At 31.5% G+C, this 23,618-nt stretch overlaps 1 protein-coding gene and 1 long non-coding RNA gene across 2 annotated transcripts; one reads left to right on the top strand and one right to left on the bottom strand.

The window, feature by feature from the left end:
- Positions 1–16,284: 16,284 nt before the first annotated feature.
- On the top strand, positions 16,285–20,557 carry LOC110011337. The gene is made up of 3 exons (XR_002286342.1): positions 16,285–16,418; positions 16,716–16,882; positions 20,115–20,557. It is a non-coding gene; the product is annotated as an uncharacterized LOC110011337 (long non-coding RNA).
- Positions 20,558–20,592: 35 nt separating this feature from the next.
- On the bottom strand, positions 20,593–21,490 carry LOC105179438. The gene is made up of 2 exons (XM_011103055.1): positions 20,660–21,490; positions 20,593–20,598 (listed from the first exon to the last, which is right to left on the bottom strand). Exons 1-2 carry the CDS (start codon positions 21,488–21,490, stop codon positions 20,593–20,595), a joined length of 837 nt encoding a protein of 278 aa, XP_011101357.1.
- Between the last annotated feature and the right edge of the window lie 2,128 nt (positions 21,491–23,618).

The raw sequence follows: 23,618 nt of genomic DNA, 5'->3' as shown, positions 1-23,618 counted from the left end.
ATTTCTCGCTATATAACTATAGAGCAATTAGACCTTGACTAAAATGGTATTTGCTTTAATATAAATTTCTTGTAAAATAAATTATAATCATAGAGGGCATTACAATCAGTGATATTATATCATGTGAGGTGTGAGACAACATTTGCGAACACAAAATTTTGCATTACACCCCTTACCTACCATAGGGGTCTAGGAATAATTAATCCTCTTTAACTTTTAATTACTTATTTTTGTTTTTAGTTCTATGAAAATAGTTTTTGGCGTTAATTTATATTTTTTTATTAAATTTATATGAATTGTAAATTTATATTATATATATATTTTTTTCAAAGGATATTATCATTTCATAAAAATGAGAATCAACATACCTAAAGTGTCGAATATCTAGAGTGAGATGAGTTGAGCACTACCCACAAAGACAACATCACAGACCACAAAGAACCCATTACAGCAAGGGCAACTGACCATTGACATAATTCTGTAACAACCAGAGACCACACTTTCAATGGAGATTGAATCAGACCTTCCCTAACTCTTTTGTTCCCAAATCAACATGACAGGCATTGAGTTTTCAACATTGAATTGCCCGGAAGAAGGCTACATGTCATGTTCATTACCAAAGTATTCACCTGTCTTCTCAAATTAATAAGCTAATAAGTTTAGTGATAGTAACATGCATACTATGATTTATGAATGAAATTTTAGGAAAGTTTGAAGATGCATGGGAAAAGTACTCACCACGGTTTAGTAAATCACTTGGTATATAAATGATGGATTATATAATGCAATATGGCTGAGAGAGATCATAATGATTATAGCTTTATGTTGAGATATAACCAGTTGCATGACGAAAGTAAACGGTTGGCTATTCTTATTATCAACTACAATAAGATAAAACATGGAACAAATCTAGTATAGCAATATTTTCATACTTTGTATAACCATATATATATCGATGTGTCTACTTGACAAAGAGACATGTGTACTTAAATTAACTTAGGTACTTTTTGTATCTATTTAACTAAGAGATTCCCATAGTTATATTAACTAATGTATATTCTATATCTACTTAATTAGATACACACAGTTAAGAGACATGTGCAGTTTTATTAACTAACATATCTTTTGTATTTACTTCAGTAAGGAACACGCAGTTGTATTAACAAACATATCTTTTATTTCTTTTGGACCACGTGTAATTATATTCATTAAGGTATCTGTTGCATTCACTTAACTAAGAAATTTGCGCGGTATATTAACTAATGTACTTTTTTATATGGCAAAATTTCACTTTTGGTCCCACTAAATAGGGCCATTCTCACTTTTGGTCCCACGCTTTAGGTGCTCAACACTTATAGTCCCAAAACCCTAATATTTTAACACTTTTAGTCCCACGCCGTTAAAAACTGACGGATCACGTGCCGTTAGTCAGCTGGTATGGTCCATGTTGGTCAACGGCAAAATATCACTTTTGGTCCCACTAGATAGCGTTATTCTCACTTTTGGTCCCACGCTTTACGTGTTCAACACTTGTAGTCCCAAAATCCTAGGGCCCGTTTGGTTGTGTTTTGATTTTCATTTTCAATTTCCAACATTTGGAAATAGGTAGAAATGCTTTATTGGTTTTTGTACGAAAACTGATAATATATTTGGATTAGTTGTTTCCAAATATAGGTATATAGGTGTGAGAATGTTGAATATATGTATATGTATTTTTGATGTGACAGAAATTGGTTATAAGGGTTGACCAAATTGATTCAACATTTGTGTCTTTTTCTATTCATATTTATGTATAGATATATACATATATATTGTGAATGCCAAATAAAAATGTGAAGAATATACTTTATTCAATACTTTATTTAAATAAGTTAGGTCTAAATTAAATAAATAATTTAATATGACCAAGACATCAACAATATAATTCTGTTTATATTTTCAATTTCAATTAAAATATTTTTTTTGATTTTATATATATCAATAAAATAGTATTTTATATTAAGGTGCAATATAAATTTTTTAACACCTTTAGACCCACTCCATTAAAAACTGACAGAAACGGCATGTGACAAGTCACGTGCCATTAGTCATAGGGGTGGCAGATGAGTCGAGCCGACTCGACTTTGAGCTCGAGCTTATGTTTACTTGTTCACCGCTCGCGAGCTGGTGAATTTTCTTTTATATATTGTTTTTAATTTTTTTATATATTTAATTTTATATCTAGTATCTGATCAGTTTTATAATCTAAATTGATCGTATATTATAATTATTAATCAATATCATCTATTTTATTTTGTATAATAATAAATTATGATACTTTTATTTATATATTTAATCTTTATACAAAAATAAATCTAATCAACAACTTAGCAAATTATAATATTTTTTATAATTAAAATTATTATTTAATATGAAGAACTTTATCAACAACTTAGCAAATTATAATATTTTTTATAATTAAAATTATTATTTAATATGATATATAGAACTTTATGTTATATTTTAATATATATTTGTATTACGTTAATATTTTTTTAAATTGATAAGTAATTCACTTATGATTCTTTATTATTTATAAATTTTTGTCAAAATTTAGTAATTCTTATGAATTAATCCAAAAATCATAATAATAATAATAATAATAATAATAATAACAAAAATAATAATAATGATGATGATGATGGTTCAACAATTCTAATTATTATTTTTATTAGATATATAATGAGATTAAAAAGTTTAATCAATAATTAAGATATCTTAAAATTTGGGCACCTGATTCATACGAAATTTAAATATATACAAAATTGTATCTATTAGATCATATCAGACGGTATGATTTAAAATCACATGGCCTGATTCAACGATACACCGTCTTGAATGATTAATCTTATATTTTGATATCAGATGGTTTGGGTGTGTTTTTAGCATCTTGCTTAATTTTTTTTCTTGGGTTTGAGTGTGTTTTCAGGGGATAATGATTTGTTTATTTCTTGTTGTTGTTGTTTGGTTTTATAAAAGAGTCGTAATGTTGTATGGAAGACCATTATCGATTAGCAAAACTTCTGAAAAATTTTGTATGTAATGTTGTAAAATTCCTCTCCTTCCCACCTCTATTCTTCTGTAATTTCTGGAACAAAATCGAGCTCGAGCTCGAAAATAATGTATCGAGCTCAAGCTCGAGCTCAACCTCGGTGAGCTCGTCGAGCTCGAGCTCAAGCTCAAACAAAGAACCCTCTCCAACCTCATTCATGGCGGCTCTTAGGCCTCTCTGTCTCTCTGCATTTTACCATACCAGTGGTATTTGATTGAGAAGTTGCAAGATTTGGTCTAGAGGATGACTCAATGAACACAGCTCAAACAAAGAACCCTCTCACACTCAGTTTCTTTTTCCTTTCCAGCCTCATTCATGGCGGCTCTTAGGCCTCTCTCTCTCTCTGCATTTGCATTCTTCTCACTCTCACTCACTCTGCTTCAGATATTGAGTTGCTTTTGATGAAGATTAAGCTTTCACTGCAAGGAACCGCCGAGAACTTGCCGTTGTTGTGCTGGAATGTCTCAGTCCCACTCTCCATTAGGATTTTGGGACTACAAGTGTTGAACACGTAAAGCGTGGGACCAAAAGTGAGAATAACGCTATCTAGTGGGACCAAAAGTGATATTTTGCCGTTGACCAACATGGACCATACCAGCTGACTAACGGCACGTGCGTGTCACTTGCCGTTTCCGTCAGTTTTTAACGGTGTGGGACTAAAAGTGTTAAAAAATTAGGATTTTGGGACTATAAGTGTTGAGCACCGAAAGCGCGGGACCAAAAGTAAGAATGGCCCTATTTAGTGGGACCAAAAGTGAAATTTTGCCTTTTTATATCTACTTAACTCAGAGACACATTTGTAGTAATTAATGTACCTTTTTAGTTTTTGTAGTTCCCATGCATTCTCTAATCTCAATAGTCCATGTCCCCTTTAGTCGCTCTTTCATTGACAATGAAAACTTATTTTCTATCTCGCGATAGACTTCTTCCATAACCAGGAACATCATGGTTTTCATAAGAAAGAAATTAAAACAACCTCTAACATTTCCAAAATATATTCCGACCGTTTCTCGTATCTTAGAAGTCAAAGTAAAATTGCTCCGGATTTCACAATCCTAGACACAATTTTGTTTCGTCCAAGAATTGAATTTTAATTATTAGGTGATAAGTGGACCAAAACATCAAATAAAAGGGTGAGCATTATTGATTTGTAATCCATGTGCCTAGATTTTTTTTCTTTATGGGTAGTATATGAGAGGGTATATATAACGGGAAAAATATTCATTTAGATCATTAAGTTTGCATGTTGTTAATTCTAACCCTTTAAGTTTTCACAGTTTAAATTTAGTCCAATAACTTTTAAAATTGCTTAAATTAAGTCTACAAATAGAATTTCAGATAATTTTACTCCTGCACAAATTTAAAAGATCATTTTTAGTCCATTTGTACTCGATTTACATGTTATCAACCATGATCGCCAAGAATGGTATCAGGAGCCTAGATTTATTGAAAAAATATTTGTTTATATTGCATTAAAATATTTTTACCCACTGACAAAGGAGATTCTTTAAGAGAATGAAACCGAATAAAAATTTGAGTTACAATGACACTAGGGAATATTTATAAATTTTGAAAATACAAAGAAAGTTCTTATGGATATTCTTAGAAAATATGACAATAGTCCATAGAGGATTGAAACGAGTCTTCTCATGCGAGAAGAACAAGAATGGATGAGGAATTTCCAAATCCTCCAGATACTACCAGGGAATGCAATAAGGCGCTTACACTTTCTTGAATTTCATGGTAGAATACTGTTTTAAAGGTTTTATCTTTTAGGACTTTATCTTTTTTTTTGGCTTGTAAAGATAATGGTTGACTTCATTTTGTATATTAATGGCTAGATTTTGTATGAAATTTTGGTTGATTTTTGTAATATTTGTTCTAGAGTGAAAACGGCTCCTCAGATTTGCATTTGTACACGATGTACATAGCTTTGCATTTGCATTTGTATTATGCTCGTTTAAGGTAATTTTTTTAGGCCAGACAAGCTAGCAGATAATAGAATGAAGGAAAAAATGAAAGATTTTTTTCATGCTGCAGCACAATGTAAACACCTCTTATAGAGTGTTGCATTTTTGGGCGCCAATTTTTTCCTTCAAAAAGGCCAAAAACGTCTACTTCACATGTAACAACTGAAGTAAATGGATTGTTCATTCTTCCATTTAAATTTGATGGTAAATGAGGTTTGGGACTAAGTTGGAAACTTTTCTTTAAAAAATGGGATCAAAGAGAAAATCAGGTAAAACATGGGATGAAAAGTAAAAGGTCCATTCTTTGCGGGACCAAAAAATAATTTATCCCAAAAAAATTATATAAGTTTTTAATTTCATCCCCCATTTGACATTTTTATGTTATAATTTTACACTTATAAGAAAAAAAATATAATGATGTTAACCTCACTCCATATATATATATTGTATTTGTCACATTATAAGTACAAAAAATATATATGTTAAACGAAGGGAAAAATAAAAATTTATGTAATTTTTTTGGATAAATCAGTATTTTTTGTTCAAGTCCTAAAGGAATGGAGTAGGTGTAAATGAAGAATATTCGAAGGGCTCCACTTGTAATTATAAAACTTTTTTGAAGAAAAGTATAATTTAACATTTCTAGAGGGGATCTAAATATAATTAATCCTTTTTAACTTTTAATTGATTCTTTATTTTTAGTTATATAAAAATAATATTTTGGATTAATTTGTAAGCTTTTTATTAAATTTATATCATATATCTTTTTTTTCCAAAGGAAAATGAAATTACCATTTCATGAAAAAGAGAATCAGCAACATCAAAGACTAGAAAGAACCCATTACAGAAAGGGCATTTGAGCATCAACATAATTTTAAAACAATCAGAGACCACTTCCAGATTGACTTAGGCATTCATAACTCTCTTCTTCCCAGATCAATATGACAACCATTGAGTTTTCTTATAAGTGTATGGAGAGAACAATTTATAATTCACGTGCCCTTTTTTTTTTCACTTTATGACTAGTTTGCTAGAGGTTATATATATATAGGGAGAAATATAATTTAGTCCAATTTTTAGGAATGGTGGCAATTTTAGTTTGGGTCTAATTCAAAATTGTGAATCATGATAGTAATTTTTGAAAAATGGCAATTTATGGACTAAACGCCCTAATTTTTCTGGAATCGCGCACATAATGTGCACGTAACCACATAAATTTGGGAATTTCTCCAAAATTTGGGGAATTGGCTTACATGAAAGTAATTTTTCACTGGTGCTTACATGGCTGAGGTGATGTGTTTTAAAATTTCACGTAAGCACCTATTGAATACTTCCGCATAAGTTAATTAACCGAATTTTGGAGAAATTCCAAAATTTATATTGTCATGTGCGCATCATGTGCACAATTCGAGCAAAATTAGAGTATTTTATCCTTAATTGCCATATTTTGAAGATTATTGTCCTGATTCACTATTTTGAATTGGACCTGAATTAAAATTGCCACCGCCCCTAAGAATCTGGCCCAACATTGTATTTTTTCCTATATATATGTATATATATATATATATTGTGACTTACAAAATCATAGAAGGTTAAATAATTAATAGAATAAGCATATTCAGGTTTCAATTGACTACACAACAACTATATGCATGTACAAAGTGTTAATCCCTTAATTTGGTTTGACTTGCAATAGATTCCCTCTAATTAAGTTCTACTTTAGTATATGTATTTATGTGTGTGTTTATTATAGAGTACCTCTTTCGGCTTGTTGAATTCATATATCAAGAGGTAATTCAAGACAAGAAGTAAATAAACATAATATTTAATTAAATCTGATTTTTAAATAAAAAGTACTGCAGTAATTTATGTCATCAAATTTATGAATTTGGTAGAATTTGTAACAACTTATCACAATTTTAACTACAGCTTTAGCATTTTAACAATCCCAGATTAACACTTTATTGTTTGGATTGCCATGTAATTGCCATCCACAATGAATTAATATTTATCAATATATTAAAAAAAACGAGAAGAGAAAGAGAGCGAGTTTTAAGATGGAGAAGAAAGAATCTTTCTCACATATTGAACCATGTGACATCCCTCTCCCTACCCACCCACAACAAGAGAGAGTGAGAAACACAAAGTCTTAAGATTGAAAAAGAAAAATCTTTTCCACTAATGGAATATCATATAAAAAAAATAGGGAAGCCAATTTTAATTTTTCTTTTCAAAATGCTTTATTTCAAATTCAAAGGGAAAGCCAAAAGAATTGTCTTTCCACCTTCAAGATTGAGCAATTTTCAGTTTTAAGTCTGTACTTCTTATAAAATTTATATTTAGAATAAAAGATCTAAAAAAATAAAGAAGAGTGAAGATCACACACATGTAAATTTATTTTTTGAAGTAAAAAGAAATAGAAACAAAATGAAAGAAAGAAAGATCTATAGTACCTGGTGGACTCTTGGAGGCACTTGTGATGGGGGTGGGGATGGGGATGTCCGAAAATTAAAATTCAACGGCTCGGGAAAGAGCACACAATTACCTCTCCAACATCCATAGAAGTTATCTCTCTCAAGTATTGGCTACAAGGTGAGAAATTAATATTGGCTAGAGTTTATACAAAACTATAACATAATATTGAAAGTTGAATGTAGTTGAATCATTGAGAAGATCTACATCGCTTTCTTCATTTGACCCATGCTCCATCTTTTCTCCTGTGCACAAAGAGTTTTTCAGAGGATGTGTGTGTGGGGGGGGGGGGGGGGGGAGAAGGCGGGGGGGGGGGGGGGGAGAGAGAGAGAGAGAGAGAGAATGCAAGAGACAATGACAAGAGAGTGACTAAACAATTGATGAGTAATAAATTATGTGTGTGTGTGTTTTTGTAAATTTATAAAGAGTGAATGTAATGGAGACAATTCTCACAATTTTATTTAATGATATCTGCACTAACTTATATAAGATATTTTCATAACAAAGCGTCATGACGATGCCATGTTAATACATTGTAGTGATATAGCACTATCCTCACTGTTTATTATCAAACACCGAATGTAGGCAAATATTTCTTAAATATAATTTTTCCTGGTCCTTTATAAATGCGTAAAGTGAAATTGTTAATTTACAAAAGATTTAGAGCCTAAAAAATAAAAATAAAAAAATCCACAACAACAGATATGCACAACTTTAATAGGAAATATAAATATATTTATGACACGTGAAATTATGTCAAAATTTAAAACGTTTGTAATGTTGCAATAATTTGAATAACTAAATCACGAAAAAATTACTTTTATATAAAAAAAGGGTCCACCACATAATTTTACTGACCAAACTACTCACTAACCATATATAATTAATTTACCACATAAATAGTAAGTATAGTAAATCATATACATCATAAAATAACTTTTCAATAATACCGTGCAAATGTGTAGGCAATTTAAGAGATTTTTAGTAAGGCCTATAATGAAATTAAATTGTAAGCATGTAGACTGTATTCTATATTTTCTATTTCTGCTATTGTGGCATCCATACTAAATTAACTGTGATGCTCTAGCTAGTTAAATACAAAGTTCTAAATTTTATGTGTAGTTATTCGAATATAGTAATCAAATAAAATTCAATTTAAAGTATAAAGTAGTTATCGATTATTTTTTGTAAACAAATGCAACTACAATTTAGTCGCATATAGAAACAAATAAATTTATTAATTATTAAAAGCATATAGATCATTAATTGGCCGTACGATCATAGATAATTAATATGTATTTTTGTTATGTACGAGATTCAGTACGAAAATATATTTTTACTGTGTACGGATATGTGTTTTTATTATGTACAAATGTATATAATTAATTCATGACTAGGTATGAGATATTTATAATATCTGCATAAGAATGTGAAGAAATTAAATAAATGATGATTTTTCTTGAGTCGTCGTATATATATAGAATTTCCAAAACCCAACATACAAACCACAAATTTAAATTTTTAATTAAGTTAACAATTAGCGAATAATAAAATAGAAACTTTCTAAATTAAATAAAATCCTTTTGTTGAGACCTAAGTTCCACCATTTAATGTAATCCATTTTGCAAGTTGCATACATTATTTTTGCGCCTAAATCAACTTTCTAAATAAATATCTTGAAATGGATTGCCAGATTAGATGTTTTTAATTATATATGTACACAAACATTTTATACATAAATAAACAAATAAATCATAAAATAAAAATATACTATCTAGTATAATAATATATGTTATATATACACACATATAGAGAAAGAAAGCCCACGGCCGCGGAATACGGAAGAAATCAAAGCCGTTATTTATTACTATGAGATCTAAACCGTCAAATATATGAACAAGATTAATGGTTTTTAAATCTACAAGATAGTTATATTATAAAATAGAAATAGTGTGTATTCACACTTAATTATGTATGTAAAAAACAAGTAAATTATACTAAATAAAAAAAGAGAGATTTAAAAAATGAAAAAAAATGGATAAGGGAGAGAAAAGAGTTATCTATACAAGAACAAAAATAAAAGTATAGAAAGAAAAAGAGTTTACACGATCCTAAAAATGTATTTATTCATTTTTTTATTTAATAAAAGTTGTTTTTAAATCTTTGTAAGTATTTCCCATGTTTTCAAACTTCTGAAAGAAAGGAAAAAAAAAATCTTTTTACTTACAATTGCTTTGATTTTTTTAAAGAATATATAAACTTTATTTTGATCAATATTATGATCAATATTACTCAACTGATGAGTAATATCGTATCTTTTTTTTTCAAAGGAAAATGAGATTATCATTTCATGAAAAAGAGAATCAGCAACATCAAAAACCACAAACCACCCATTAGAGAAAGGGCAGTTGAGCATCAACATAATTCTAAAACAATCAGAGACCACTTCCAATGGAGATTGAATCAGGCATTCCATAACTCTCTTGTTTCGAGATCAACATGACAGTCATTGTGTTTACAACATAGAATTGCAAGATGGAAGAAGGCTGCATGTTATGTTCACGATCAGTGTATTCACCCGCCTTCTCCAATCTGCTCAAAATTTTAGTGATAGTAAGGATGTATATTACGATTTTTAAATGAAATTTTAGAAGTTTGAAGATGCATGAGAGTAAGTGCTCACCAGAGCCTAGTAAATCACGCGGTACATGACGAACGTTGCAACGTCGTTCATAGAACGGATGGTTTTGTTGACCTTCTCATGGAAATAAAACTAAGAAGAAAAAAAATTGGTTAGGAAATTAGTGCAAGTAAATTGTATTTCTTGGGACACAAATAATTAGAACTCTTTAAGAAAAAATATATACATTTAAATCAAATAGATAATATTTTAAGAACACAATATCTAGGACATCTAACTTGACATCGTTTAAATACTTTTACAACTTCACGAACTACTTTTTGAAAATAAATAAAATTTCTCTCTAAACATTCATATAATGAATGATGGATTATACGTTGCAGCTTGGCTAAAAGAAGATCATAAATATATAGCTTGTTACATGATGAAAGCAAACGGTTGGTTACTCTTATAATATAGAAGTACTTCCATATTGTTTATAACTATATACATGTCTATGAAATAGTGTCATGTTGATTTCAATATATCTGTGTCTACTTGACCAAAAGACACGTGTACTTAAATTAACTTACATTCTTTTTTTATCTGCTAAACTAAGACTACTATAATTATATTAACTAACGTCTATTCTATATCTACTTAAACTAAAATACACGTAGTTGAGAGACATGTATTGTTAAATTAACTACTGTATCTTCTGTATCTATTTAACTAAGAGACACGTTGTTGTATTAACTAGCGTATCTTATGTATATGTTTACCTAACAGAGACTTAGTTAAGAGATGGGTGCAGTTATATTAATTAATCTACATCAACTTAACTAAGAAACATGTGCGGTACATTAATTAATGTTCTTTTTATATCTACTTAACTAAAAGATGCATGTCGTTATATTAACTAATATACCTTTTTAGTTTTGGTGGTTCCCGTGCGTTTTCTAACCTCAATAGTCCATCTCCCCTCCAGTCATTCCGTCATTGACAAAGGATACTTACTTTCCATCTTGGGATAGACTTCCTCTAGTATTGGGAACACCACCCTCTGCCCAAGCTGGATCTTTGGCTTCCATTTTTTTCTGTTCAAACTCTTATATGGTAGTAAAACATAATATGATGCCTTCCCTGTTGCATTCTTTGATACAAGAAAAGAAGAATATAAATAAGAGAGTCATATTAATTTTTGCTATTTCATACATCTCAAATTTGGTCTTATGTAGTTTCTTTTTGGTGTAGCAAAAATATTAGAAGATTAATTTGTCTTATGTAGTTTCTTTTTGGTGTAGCAAAAATATTAGAAGATGGAATCGTATACTTATCCACATTCAAATTAAATATGCAATATTAAGTGTATGGTCATTTGTTATATTAGAATTGCCTCTTTCAAGATTTTCTTATAATGGATATAAATAAAGTGTGAATCCTTAAAGGAAAAATTAAACCAACCTCTAACATCTCCAAAATATATTCGGACTGTTCCTCGCATCTTAAAAGTCGGAGCGAAATTGCTCTGGATTCCACTATCATGGATGCAGTTAGATCCCGTTTTTTCCTTTGTGAAGATCCTGCATTACTTGAACATACTTGCTCCTGCAAGATTGAATTTTAATTATTAGTTGATAAGTAAACCATAAACATAAAATAAAAGGGTGAGAATGATTTGTAATTCATGTGCCTTTTTTTCCCTTTATGGGTAGTTTGCTAGAGGTTATATATATATATATATATATATATATTTCGTAACTTACAAAATCATAGATGGTTACGATTAATAGAATCAGCATATTCAAGTATCAGTTGACGACATAACAACTATATGCATGTACAAAGTGTTCATCCCTTAATTTGGTTTGATTGGCAATAGATTCCCTCTAATTAAGTTCTACTTCAGTGTATGTATTTACTGTACAGTATCTTTTTCGGCTTGTTGAATTCTTATATCAAGAAGTAATTTAAAACAAGCAGTAAATAAATATAATACTTAAATAAATCTGATCTTAAAACAAAAGGTATTGTAGTAATTTACGTCATCAAATTTATTAATTTGATTGAATTTGTAACAACTTATCACAATAACACTCAACTTTTAACAATTCTAGATTTAACACGTTGTTGTTTGGATTGGCATGTAATTCCCATCCAGAATGCATTAATATTTATCAGTATATTAAAGAAAAAAAAAAAGACAAGAAGAGAAAGAGAGAGTTTTAAGATGGAGAAGAAAGAATCTTTCCCACAAATTGAACAGTGTGACATCCCTCCCCCCACCCCCCACCCCACACACACACACACACACACACACCAAGAGAGAGTGAGAAATACAAAAAGTATTACGATTGAGAAAAAAGATTTTTTTTCACAAATAGAATCTCATATAAAAAAAATTAGGTAAGCCAATTTTGAACTTTTTTTTGTCAGAAAGCTTTATTTCAAATTCAAAGGGAAAGCCAAAAGAATTGTCTTTCCACTTTCAAGATTGAGCAATTTTAGTTTTAAGTCAGGTACTTCTTATAAAATTTATATTTAAAATAAAAGATCTAAACAAATGAAGAAGAGTGAAGATCACACACATGTATATATTTTTTTTGAAGAAATAAAAAAGAAACAAAGAAAGATCTACTGTACCTGTTGGACTCTTGGAGGCACCTGTGATGGTGGTGGGGGTTCCGAAAAATTAAAATTCAACGGCTCGGGAAAGAGCACACCATTAACTCTCCAACATCCTTAGAAGTTATCTCTCTCAAGTATTGTCTACAAGGTGAAAAATTAACATTGGTTAGAGCTTATACAACGCTATAACATAAAATTGAAAGTTGAATTTAGTTGAATCATTGAGAAGATCTACATTGCTTTTTTCGTTTGATCCGTGCTCCATCTTTTCTCCTTTGCAGAAAGAGTTTTTTGGAGGATGTGTGTAATTCGGAGAGAGAGAGAGGGAGAGAGAGAGAGAGAGTTCTTTGGAGGATGTGTGTGTGTGTGCGAGAGAGAGAGAGAGAGAGAGAGAGTAGAGAATGCAAGAGACAACAACAAGAGGGTGAATAAGCAACTGATGTGTAATAAATTATATATGCGTTTGTATTGTGTGTGAGTGTTTTTGTGTAAATTTAAAAGGAGCGAATGTAATACAGACAATTCTCACAATTTTATTTAATGATATCTACACTCACTTATATAAGATATTTTCATAACAAAGCGTCAGGATGATGTCACGTTAATACATCATATAGACGTAGCACTGTCATTACTGTTTATTATCAAACACCAAAGGTAGGCAAATATTTCTTAAATATAATTTCTTACAGATCCTTGAATAGATGACTAGAGTGAAATTGCTAATTTACAAAATATTTAAAGCCTAAAAATAAAAAGAAAAATCAACAACAACAAATATGCACGATTTATAGGAAATATAAATATATTTATGACACATGAAATTATGTCCAAAGTCAACACATTTGTAATGTTGCAATAATTTGAATAACATAATTTAACTAAATCGCAAAAAAATTATTTTTATATAAAAAAAGGGTCTACCATATAATTTTACTGACCAAAGCTACTCAGTAACCATATATAATTAATTTACCCAATAAATAGTAAGTAGAGTAAATCATATATATCATAAAATGACTTTTCCATAATACCTGCAAATGTGTAGGCAATTTAAGAGATTTTTAGTAAGGTCTAATATTGAGATTATTAATGACACATAATTGAAATTAAATTTTAAGTATGTAGACGGTATTTTCTATTTTCTATTTCTGCTATTATGCTGTGAATTCTAAATTAACTGTGATACTCTTGCTAGTTCAATAGAAAGTACAAAATTTTATGTGTCATTATTCGAATATTAGTAATTAAATAAAATTCAACTTAAAGTAAAAAGTAGTTATCGATTATTTTTTGTAACCAAACGCGGCTACAATTTAGTCGCATATAGAAATAAATAAATGTAGTAATTATTAAAAGTATATAGATAATTAATTGTCCATACAATCATAGATAATTAATATGCATTTTTGTTATGTACGGGACCTTCAGTACGGAAATATATTTGTACTGTGTACGGATATATAATTTATATTATGTACGAATGTATATAATTAACTCATGACTAGGTATAAGATATTTATAATATCTGCATTAGAATGTGGAGAAATTAAATAAAGAAAGATTTTTCTTGAGTCATAGTATATATATAAAATTTCCAAAACACAACATGCGAACCATAAATTTAAATTTTTAAATAAATTCACAATTATCGGATAATAAAATAGCAAATTTTTAAATTAAATAAAATCCTATTGCTGAGACCTAAGTTCCACCATTTGATGTAATCTTTTTTGCAAGTTGCATAAATCATTTTGGCGCCTAAATCAACTTTCTAAATATAATATATTGAAATGGATGGCCAGATTAGATGTTTTTTTATTATATCCTCTATATGTACACAAACATTTTATACATAATAATAAATAAATGTAAAATAAAAATTTACTATCTAGAATAAGTATAATAATATATGTTATATATACACACATATAGAGAGAGACACATATAGAGAGAGACAGCCCACTGCTGCGGAATACCGAAGAAATCAAAGCCGTAATTTATCACTAATGAGATCTAGACCGTCAAATATATTGAATGAGATTAACGGTTTTTAGATTTACAAAATAGTTAAATAATAAAATAGAACTAGGGTGTATTGCACACTTAAATATGTGTGTAGGTGATGAAAAAACTGTATTAGAAAGAGAAAAGAGTTATCTATAAAAGAACAAAAATAAAAGTGTGGAGACAGAAAGAGTTTAAACGATCCTAAAAAAGTATTTATTTTGGTATTTTATTTAATAAAAGTTGTTTTTAAATCTTTGTAAGTTTTCCCTTATTTTCAAAATTGTGAAAGAAAGGGGGAAAAAACACTTTTTATTTATAACTGCTTTGATTTTTTTTAATGAATAAACTTTATTTTGATCAATATTATGTTCATTATAATAATTTGAATTAAAATTTATCATTTTCTATTATTCTTCAAATTTGCACATTTAAAGTTTACATAAACTCTTCATAATTACTTGACACTATTAAACTTCATATTCATAATGTTAACATTCTAAGTTTTTCTTTTATTGTATTAGTTGATATTATTTTTATACTATTCACACACATTTCGAGTCTAAATTGATTACAAGACAAGAAATAATATGGATCAAATCAGATTTATTATTTTGTGATTTACAATCTCTGAATTCAAGTAGCCCCCTGATTCTTCTTTAAGAATGTCTTGAATCGGGGATGTGATGTAATCTCTCTCATATTTTTAGAAGGCTATCGCATGCTACCTTGAAATATTGTATCAAGGCCTTGTGGTTGTAGAGTTTCGTCGTGGCAGAAAGCATTTGGACTTGCACTTGCTTTGGATTTGCTACGTGTGTGTGTGTGTATGTGTGGCATGACTTGTGAGAGGTGAACATCCCTTTTCATAGGCGTGAGTAGAGGTTTAGACAGCTTGAACTCATTTCCTTGGACTTGTACATTATGGGTTTCAACATGAGTTAATTTCCTAATGGGCGGCATTTGAATATGCATCTGGCCCAACTTAGCCAATACAAAATAAAAGAAATAACTTTATGTCACTACAAGAGAGCAGGCTATCAGAGACGGAAATCAAAGACGGAAACATATCCGTGAAAAAATTTAACCTTTCAAAGACGGATTTAACGATGAAAAACGTTTCCGTCTTAAAATTATAAAATAAATCTTTATATTGACTGAATTTTTCACGAATAGGAATTTTTGGGAAAAAATTAAAAATATAAAAGTATTTCGTCTTTGATACCGTCTTTGACTTGATAATAAACAAAAAAATTAAGATGGAATATTTCCGTCTTAGATTCTCAAAATCTAAGACGGAATAAGATGGATTCAAAATTTTTTTTTTTTTATTTCCGTCTTTGATTCTGTCGTTATTTCCATCTTTATTTCATATTTTTTATAAAAAGAAAAATTAAAAATAAATTTTGTATTCTTTTTGGTTTTTTTATAGATATTATTTTTTAAAAATTATTATTGTCAGTAAAAATAAAATTAAACCTCAAAATCCACAATTTCAATTGCAAGTTACCCCTGTAGTCACGTAGAAGTTGTTCTTCCTTTCTCGCTGTGCTGCCGTCAACAACTCGCCGGTCTATTGCGCAGCTATTTGTGGGTGGCCGGTGGAGGAAAGAACAATTCGAACAAAAATGTTAGTTTTTCTTTTACTTAGTTATCGCTTTCAATCTCCTATTTATTTTTTATTTTCCCTTATTTTTTACCTTCTTGATTAGCTTAATGTTGAAATAGATTTCTGTATGTATTCATATAAGTTGATGATTGAGTGGCAACTTGAAATTAGAGAAAATATTTGAGTGTTTGCTACTTGTTTGATAAATTGCTTGAAAGAGATTGTTGTATGTTTTCTTCATGTACTGAATACTTGCCTGCCTTAATATGTTTGGCTCATGATGGAGTTGCTTTTATGCTATTTACCACTTTTTCACAGATGATTTCTATCCGATGGTGAAGCTGAAGCTGAAGCTGGTGGCTAGAAGGGCGGAGAAGCAGATCCCAACGGAGCCGCACTGGGCATTTTGTTACTCTATGCTTCATAAAGTTTCTAGAAGCTTCGTTCTCGTCATTCAGCAGCTAGATACCGATTTTCGTGACGCTGTGAGTAATTTTCTTTCTTTGTCTAATTTTATTTGTTACTCTGTTTCTAATTTCGTAATTACTTTCGCGCTCTCGTGTTGCAGATTTTATGTTTCAAGGTTAGGTTATTTTTTTTCTAGCAATTGCATGATGTAGTTGAATAGTTCTAGCATGCGTGTTAAAAAACAGGCAAAGCCATTCAAGAACAAGAAATCAGTCAAAGTGTAAACAAAGAAGAATCAGCAATTTGTAGCAGGAAGAAGGATTCATTATTGAAATCAAAAAAAATATATCGAACAGAGTCTCAGCACATCTCTTTAAATAGAGAGTGAAAAATGAGAGAGAAAGACAAAACTAAACTGCTGTACTAAAAGAAACGCTAAGGAGCAAAAGAAAGAAAAGAAAAACGTTTTTCTCAAAAGACGACTACAAGCTCTAACACTACAATTCCAACATCCCCCCCTCAAACTGGAGGTGATGGCAAAGACATTAGCTTCAGTTTGGACTTCATGACTTGAAAAGCTGGCGCAGGCAAAGACTTAGTGAATATGTCAGCAACTTGATCAGTTGCTTTAACATGTGTGGGCAATACCAGTCCTTGTTTGAATTTCTCCCTCACAATGTGGCAATCTATATCGAGATGTTTCGTTGTTTCGTGGAAGACAGGATTGGCTGTAATATGTATAGCTGCTTTGTTATCGCAAAATAAAGGAATTGGCAGTCCTACTTCAATCTCGAACTCTCGTAACAGGGAAGTGATCCAAACTAGCTCACAAACAGTAGACGCAAGGCTGCGATATTCAGCTTCGGTTGTGGATCTGGAAACAGTCACTTGTTTCTTCGTTTTCCACGAAATTGGAGTTTCTCCCAAAAACACACAAAAACCAGTCAGCGATTTTCTGGTTTGTAGGCACCCTCCCCAATCTGCATCAGAAAAGGCTATTAGATTTAATTTATTCTGAAGTGGAAAGAACAAACCTGTGTCTGCACAACCCCTTAAGTATTTCACCAAATGTACAGCTGCTTCTCAGTGAATTTGGCAAGGTGTCTGCAAATATTGGCTTAGTTGCTGCACACTATATGATAGGTCTGGCCTAGTAAGATTCAAATACAATAATCTCCCAACCAGCCTACGATATCCAGATGGGTCAGGCAATGGATCACTGTCCTGTGAGCTAAGTTTAACACCAACGGGGAGAGGTGTGTTCTTGATCTTTGACTGCATTAAACCCATATCTTTTACAATGTCAGTAACATATTTGTGCTGTGTAGCTAATAAACCTTGTGAGGAGTTAGTAAACTCAATGCCAAGGAAATATTTGGCCGTTCCTAAATCTTTGATAGTGAACATATCGTCCAAGTACTTCTTGACATTCATCAAATCTGTATCAGTAGGTGCAGTTAATAGTATATCATCAACATATACTAATAACACAATGTAACCGTGCTTCAAAGGTTTCTTGAATAAGCAATAATCATATTTAGATTGTCTAAAGCCATAAGCTTTCATTCTTTCTGTGAATTTGGTGTTCCATTCCCTTGACGCCTGTTTCAAACCATAGAGAGACTTCTTCAATTTGCACACAAAACCAGGTTCAACCACTAATCCTTCGGGAGGATCCATGTATATGTTTTCTTTCAGAGAGCCATGCAGGAAAGCGTTATTAACATCCAAATGATGTATAGGCCACCCTTTTGTCACTGCAGTAGCTAAGAATATCCTCATGGTTACAGGTTTTACCACAGGTGCAAAACAATCGGTATAATCCTCTCCTTTCACTTGACTATATCCCTTAGCAACAAGCCTAGCTTTGTGTCTCTCTCAGTCCCATCAGGTCTTACCTTTGTTTTGTAAATCCACCTACACCCTATAGTTCTTTGCCCTTCAGTAGCCTTAACCAAATCCCAAGTACCATTAGCTTCAAGTGCATTGATCTCTGCCTTCATGGCTTCCCTCCATTCCATGATGTGTTGAGCTTCCTTATATGTTTTTGGTTCCTGTAAGGCAGACGAACAATCCAAAGAACACCTATCTCTAGGTGCTACAGAGTTAATGTGAATAGGTTCAGATTCAGTAATGGATGAAGTGCACACAAAATCATTAAGCCAAGAAGGCTTTGATGTAATCCGGGTGGATTTTCTTACCTGTGGCTCTTGTAATGTAGAAGTTTTGGTTTCAGTAGTGACATCAGTTTCAATGTCATTTTCTTTGAAAATATCATCTTGTATAGCGACAATGGGTAGAGGACATGACATATCAGTGCATTTCATGGATTCAAAAGGAAATACATTTTCATAAAAGCTAACATCTCTACTAATAAGAATAGTCTCAGTTTCTAGGTTGTAGACTTTGTATCCCTTCTGTCTGTATGCGTTTCTAGGTTGTAGACTTTGTATCCCTTCTGTCTGTATGCATAGCCTAAGAACACACATTTATAACTCCTGGAATCAAACTTGGTTTTATTGGGAAGATTGTTAGAGGCATAGCACAAACAACCAAAAGTTTTTAGATGAGCATATGTGGCAGGTTTGTTGTACAAAAGTTCAAAGGGTGTTTTCCATTTCAATGTAATAGTAAGTAGTCTGTTTATTAAATAGGCTGCAGTAAGAAGTGCCTCTGTCCAAAACTTTAAAGGCATCTTTGCTTGGAAAAGCAAGGCTCTAGCAATTTGGAGTAAATGTTGATGTTTTCTTTCCACCACTCCATTTTTTTGTGGTGTATATACACAAGTTTTTTCATGAATGATTCCCAATTGATGAAATAATTCTTGGCAAGCCTGATTAGTGAATTCTGTACCATTGTCCGTTCTAATTCTTTTAATCCGTTTATTAAACTGAGTTTGGATTAAAGAACAAAACATTTTTAGCTTAGAAACAACTTGATCCTTGTAAGTCATCAAAAATATCCAGGTGGCTCTACTAAAATCATCAACAATGGTAAGCATGAACTGAGAATTTGATATAGAATATTCTCTATAAGGTCCCCATACATCTACGTGTAACATATTCAAAAGTTTTTAGAGTATTAGAGTAACTAGAATGAAATGGTAATCTATGTTGTTTTGCCAATGGGCATACATCACATATGTTCAATGTAACATTTGAATTTTTGAAGAGAACAGTATGCTTCAGGACATCAACACTGGTATGTCCTAATCTCTTATGCCATAGATCCACATCAGATGCAAGAGCCTTCATACAATGTAAATCATGTATCTGTTTTGTCTCATTAAGTTCTGTAATGTGGCTGCAGGTCCCTCTATTTAGCATGTATAGTCTTCCAACTAAGTTACCTACAGCCAAAATCTTCATGGTCACATGGTCCTGCAAAAGACATTTATTATTGGTAAAGGTTATCCTAAGAGAGTTATCATAGCATGCCTTACTCACAGACAACAAGTTATGTTTGAAAGTAGGTACATAAAGCACCTCATTAAGGATGATTTCTTTAGTTAATTGTATTTTACCTGTCCAGTTTACTTTCTTCACAGTCCCATCAGGCAATTTAACATGTATAGGTGAGTTAAGGGCCTTTGGATCAGATAATAGTCTCAATTCACAGCACATATGAGTGGATGCGCCACTATCTATTATCCATTGGTTAATAGAAGATGCAGTGGTATTGAATAAAGCAAGTGTATTACCTGTGAAATCTTGGTATTCTATCATATTGGCAGCAGGTTCTGGCATGTATCTCTGCTCTAGCTCGTTTCGTTTGACCTCCATTTTGATTAAGTCTGAAATTTCAAGATTAGAGTCATACTTCTGCAATCTCTCTTCTGCACTTGCATTGAATACCCTGTTGGAAGACCCTTTTTCAATTTTCTTTTGATCAAGAAGGGTCTTATACCATTCAGGAAAGCCTGTCCATTTGAAGCACGAACTCCTAGTGTGTCCACTCCTCTTGCAATAATCACAATATTGTGACTTCTTGTCAAGTCCTCCCTTTCCCTTTTCTCTGTTCTGATTTGCAAACTGCCTTCTTCCTTCAGAAATTCTTGCATTCATGGCTCCATCTTCAGGTGCAGCAATGTGAACTTGTCTTTGTTTTTCAATACGTAACAGCATTGAATATGCTTTGCCAATAGTTGGTAGAGGTTCCATGAGTAAAATCTGACTTCTAATATGGTCATAAGTATCTTCGAGTCCCATAAAAAATTGTATAAGTTGTCTTGACGATTCTTGGCTTGCCAACAACTTGCTGGCATCACACGAACAGTTTGGCAGCGGGTCCAAGTGAGCGAGTTCATCCCACAGTTTTTTTAGTTTAGTGAAGTAGGCCGAAATTGTCATGTCTCCTTGTGAAAGAGATGAAATCCTCCTTTGAATATCGTACAACATGGGCCCATTACTATCTCCAAATCTTGCTTCAAGTTGTTCCCAGAGATCTTGAGCAGAAGATGTATACATGAAGGCTTCAGAGATTTCTTTACTTATTGAATTTAAGAGCCAAGATGCAACCATACAGTCTACTGTTTTCCATTGATCCATTTCTTCCTTGTTTTCTTGAGGTTTAGTGTACGAACCATCAACGAATCCAATCTTTTGTTTCGCCCCCAAAGCCAATTTGATTGCCCTGCTCCACGTCAAGAAATTGTTTCCATCTAGTGGCGCAGAAACCAGACTCATGCCTGGTGTTCGCCTCCATGAAGTTTGAGTTTTTCTGGCCACACGATTATCTTCTTGTCTTCACGGGAAGGTTCACTTCCATGGCTATTTTTTCCAGACATGCTTCGTTTTTCAAGATTCAACAAGAAGAATCAAGAAACAGGTTAAAGAAAATCGCTGGTAAGTAATGTCCGAATGAAAGGGAAAAAGACGGAATTTACACAAATAAAGTGTAGAAGATGAAGCCACTAATCCGTGGCTCTGATGCCATGTTGAAAAACAGGCAAAGCCATTCAAGAACAAGAAATCAGTCAAAGTGTAAACAAAGAAGAATCAGCAATTTGTAGCAGGAAGAAGGATTCATTATTGAAATAAAAAAAAATATATCGAACAGAGTCTCAGCACATCTCTTTAAATAGAGAGTGAAAAATGAGAGAGAAAGACAAAACTAAACTGCTATACTAAAAGAAACGCTAAGGAGCAAAAGAAAGAAAAGAAAAACGTTTTTCTCAAAAGACGACTACAAGCTCTAACACTACAATTCCAACAATGCGATAAAACTGACATAATTTTTTGGTATTAAGGATTGAAGTTTATAGTGTCAGAATTAGAATTAGAACACTTGATTGAAAATTGGAAATGATTTTTAATCAATTCTAATTAATGAGTCAAATTCTATGGATCCATAGAATATCAGTAAACCTGAGAATATACATGTATATTCTGAATTTATACATAAGGACACATATGACCCAGATTCAGTATGGGCTCATGAATTTATTCTCTTGAAAATATGAAAAATTCAGATTTAGTATGTACTTTTATTTTGAAATACAATTATTCGTCAATTTATTTGAACTTTAACTGATTATTTATCCCAAAATATTTCGACGTCAACATATAGTATAAAAAATACGAATTAAGTTGTTGTTAGAATTAAATATGCCTATTCGTCCGTGAAAGTGTTATTTAATACAATGTTGACTTTTTCTATTAGAATTTGATATTGTAATAGTAAAATAATAATTATCTATTCATAATTAAATATGAAATGTATTAATTGAAATAATGTTTTGAGGATAAATTTAATTTGCACACTTGAATTATGCAATGAGTATTAAACAATACCAACCCCCCTCCCTCGTTGATTCTTGAATTGGTGGTTGAATACCATAATTGCCCTTGAAGTCAAATGTTGGAATTTATAATAATGATATTACAATATAGATACATAGCGGATAAATTTTAGTTTGAAGTCGCGTTTTGTTGTAAAGTAATAGCCAAAATGCGGTTTCAATTCAGAGTTGGGGAAAAAAGTGCTTGGTAAAGTTGGTGATGGTGGAGGGTTCATTTCTCCTTGAAAAAAGAGCAACTTCTCTAACAGTTTTTACTTTAGGTTTAATTTTCAATTTAATTAATTTCACATAAATACTCAACCTTAAACAAATTTCTAAAATTGAGATTTTATTATTTGAATGGGCATGTAACTCCCCTTTAGATTGAGAGTGAGAGTGATAGTGCAAAAAATGGTGGAGGGTGTCATGAGTTTCTCATATTTATTCCTCATTTCGGTGAAACTTGATTTCACTTAGCTTTGGGGCGCTTCATTTTGTGCCTCACAGAAACCTTGATCATTATTTAGATTTGGTGCGTTCTCTTATGCGCCTGAAGGAATCTTTATTTTCATTTAGATTTGGAGCGTTTCATTTTGCACCTCAAGCTAGCTTTGATCTTTATTTAGCTACAGGCCTTTTTTTATGTGCCTGAAGGAATCTTGATTTTTATTTAGCTTTGGGCATTTTTTTATGTGCCTAAAGGAATCTTGATTTTTATTTAGCTTCGGGGCGTTTCATTATATGCTTCAAGAAAGCCTGATTATCATATATATTTGAGGTGTTCTATTATGCGTCTCAAAAAAGCTTGAATGTCATTTGAGGTTATTGCGCCCTATTTGAGGGCGTGTTGTTGTGATTAGCATGTATTTATTTATTTATTTGCATTTACTTTAAGCTGTCATATTATTATGCATAAATAAATGCATATTAGCCCAATTGTTCATAATATTACGGTAATGGCGCCAAATGTTGCAGTTCTATCTTTTGGAAATTTAATTGAAGAAATACATAAAAAAAACGGGAGTCGGCACCGC

The sequence above is a fragment of the Sesamum indicum genome, unplaced genomic scaffold (genome assembly GCF_000512975.1).
Source record: "Sesamum indicum cultivar Zhongzhi No. 13 unplaced genomic scaffold, S_indicum_v1.0 scaffold00157, whole genome shotgun sequence".
In the NCBI taxonomy this organism is placed as follows: Eukaryota; Viridiplantae; Streptophyta; class Magnoliopsida; order Lamiales; family Pedaliaceae; genus Sesamum; species Sesamum indicum.
This window is presented reverse-complemented; position numbering and strand designations above follow the sequence as displayed.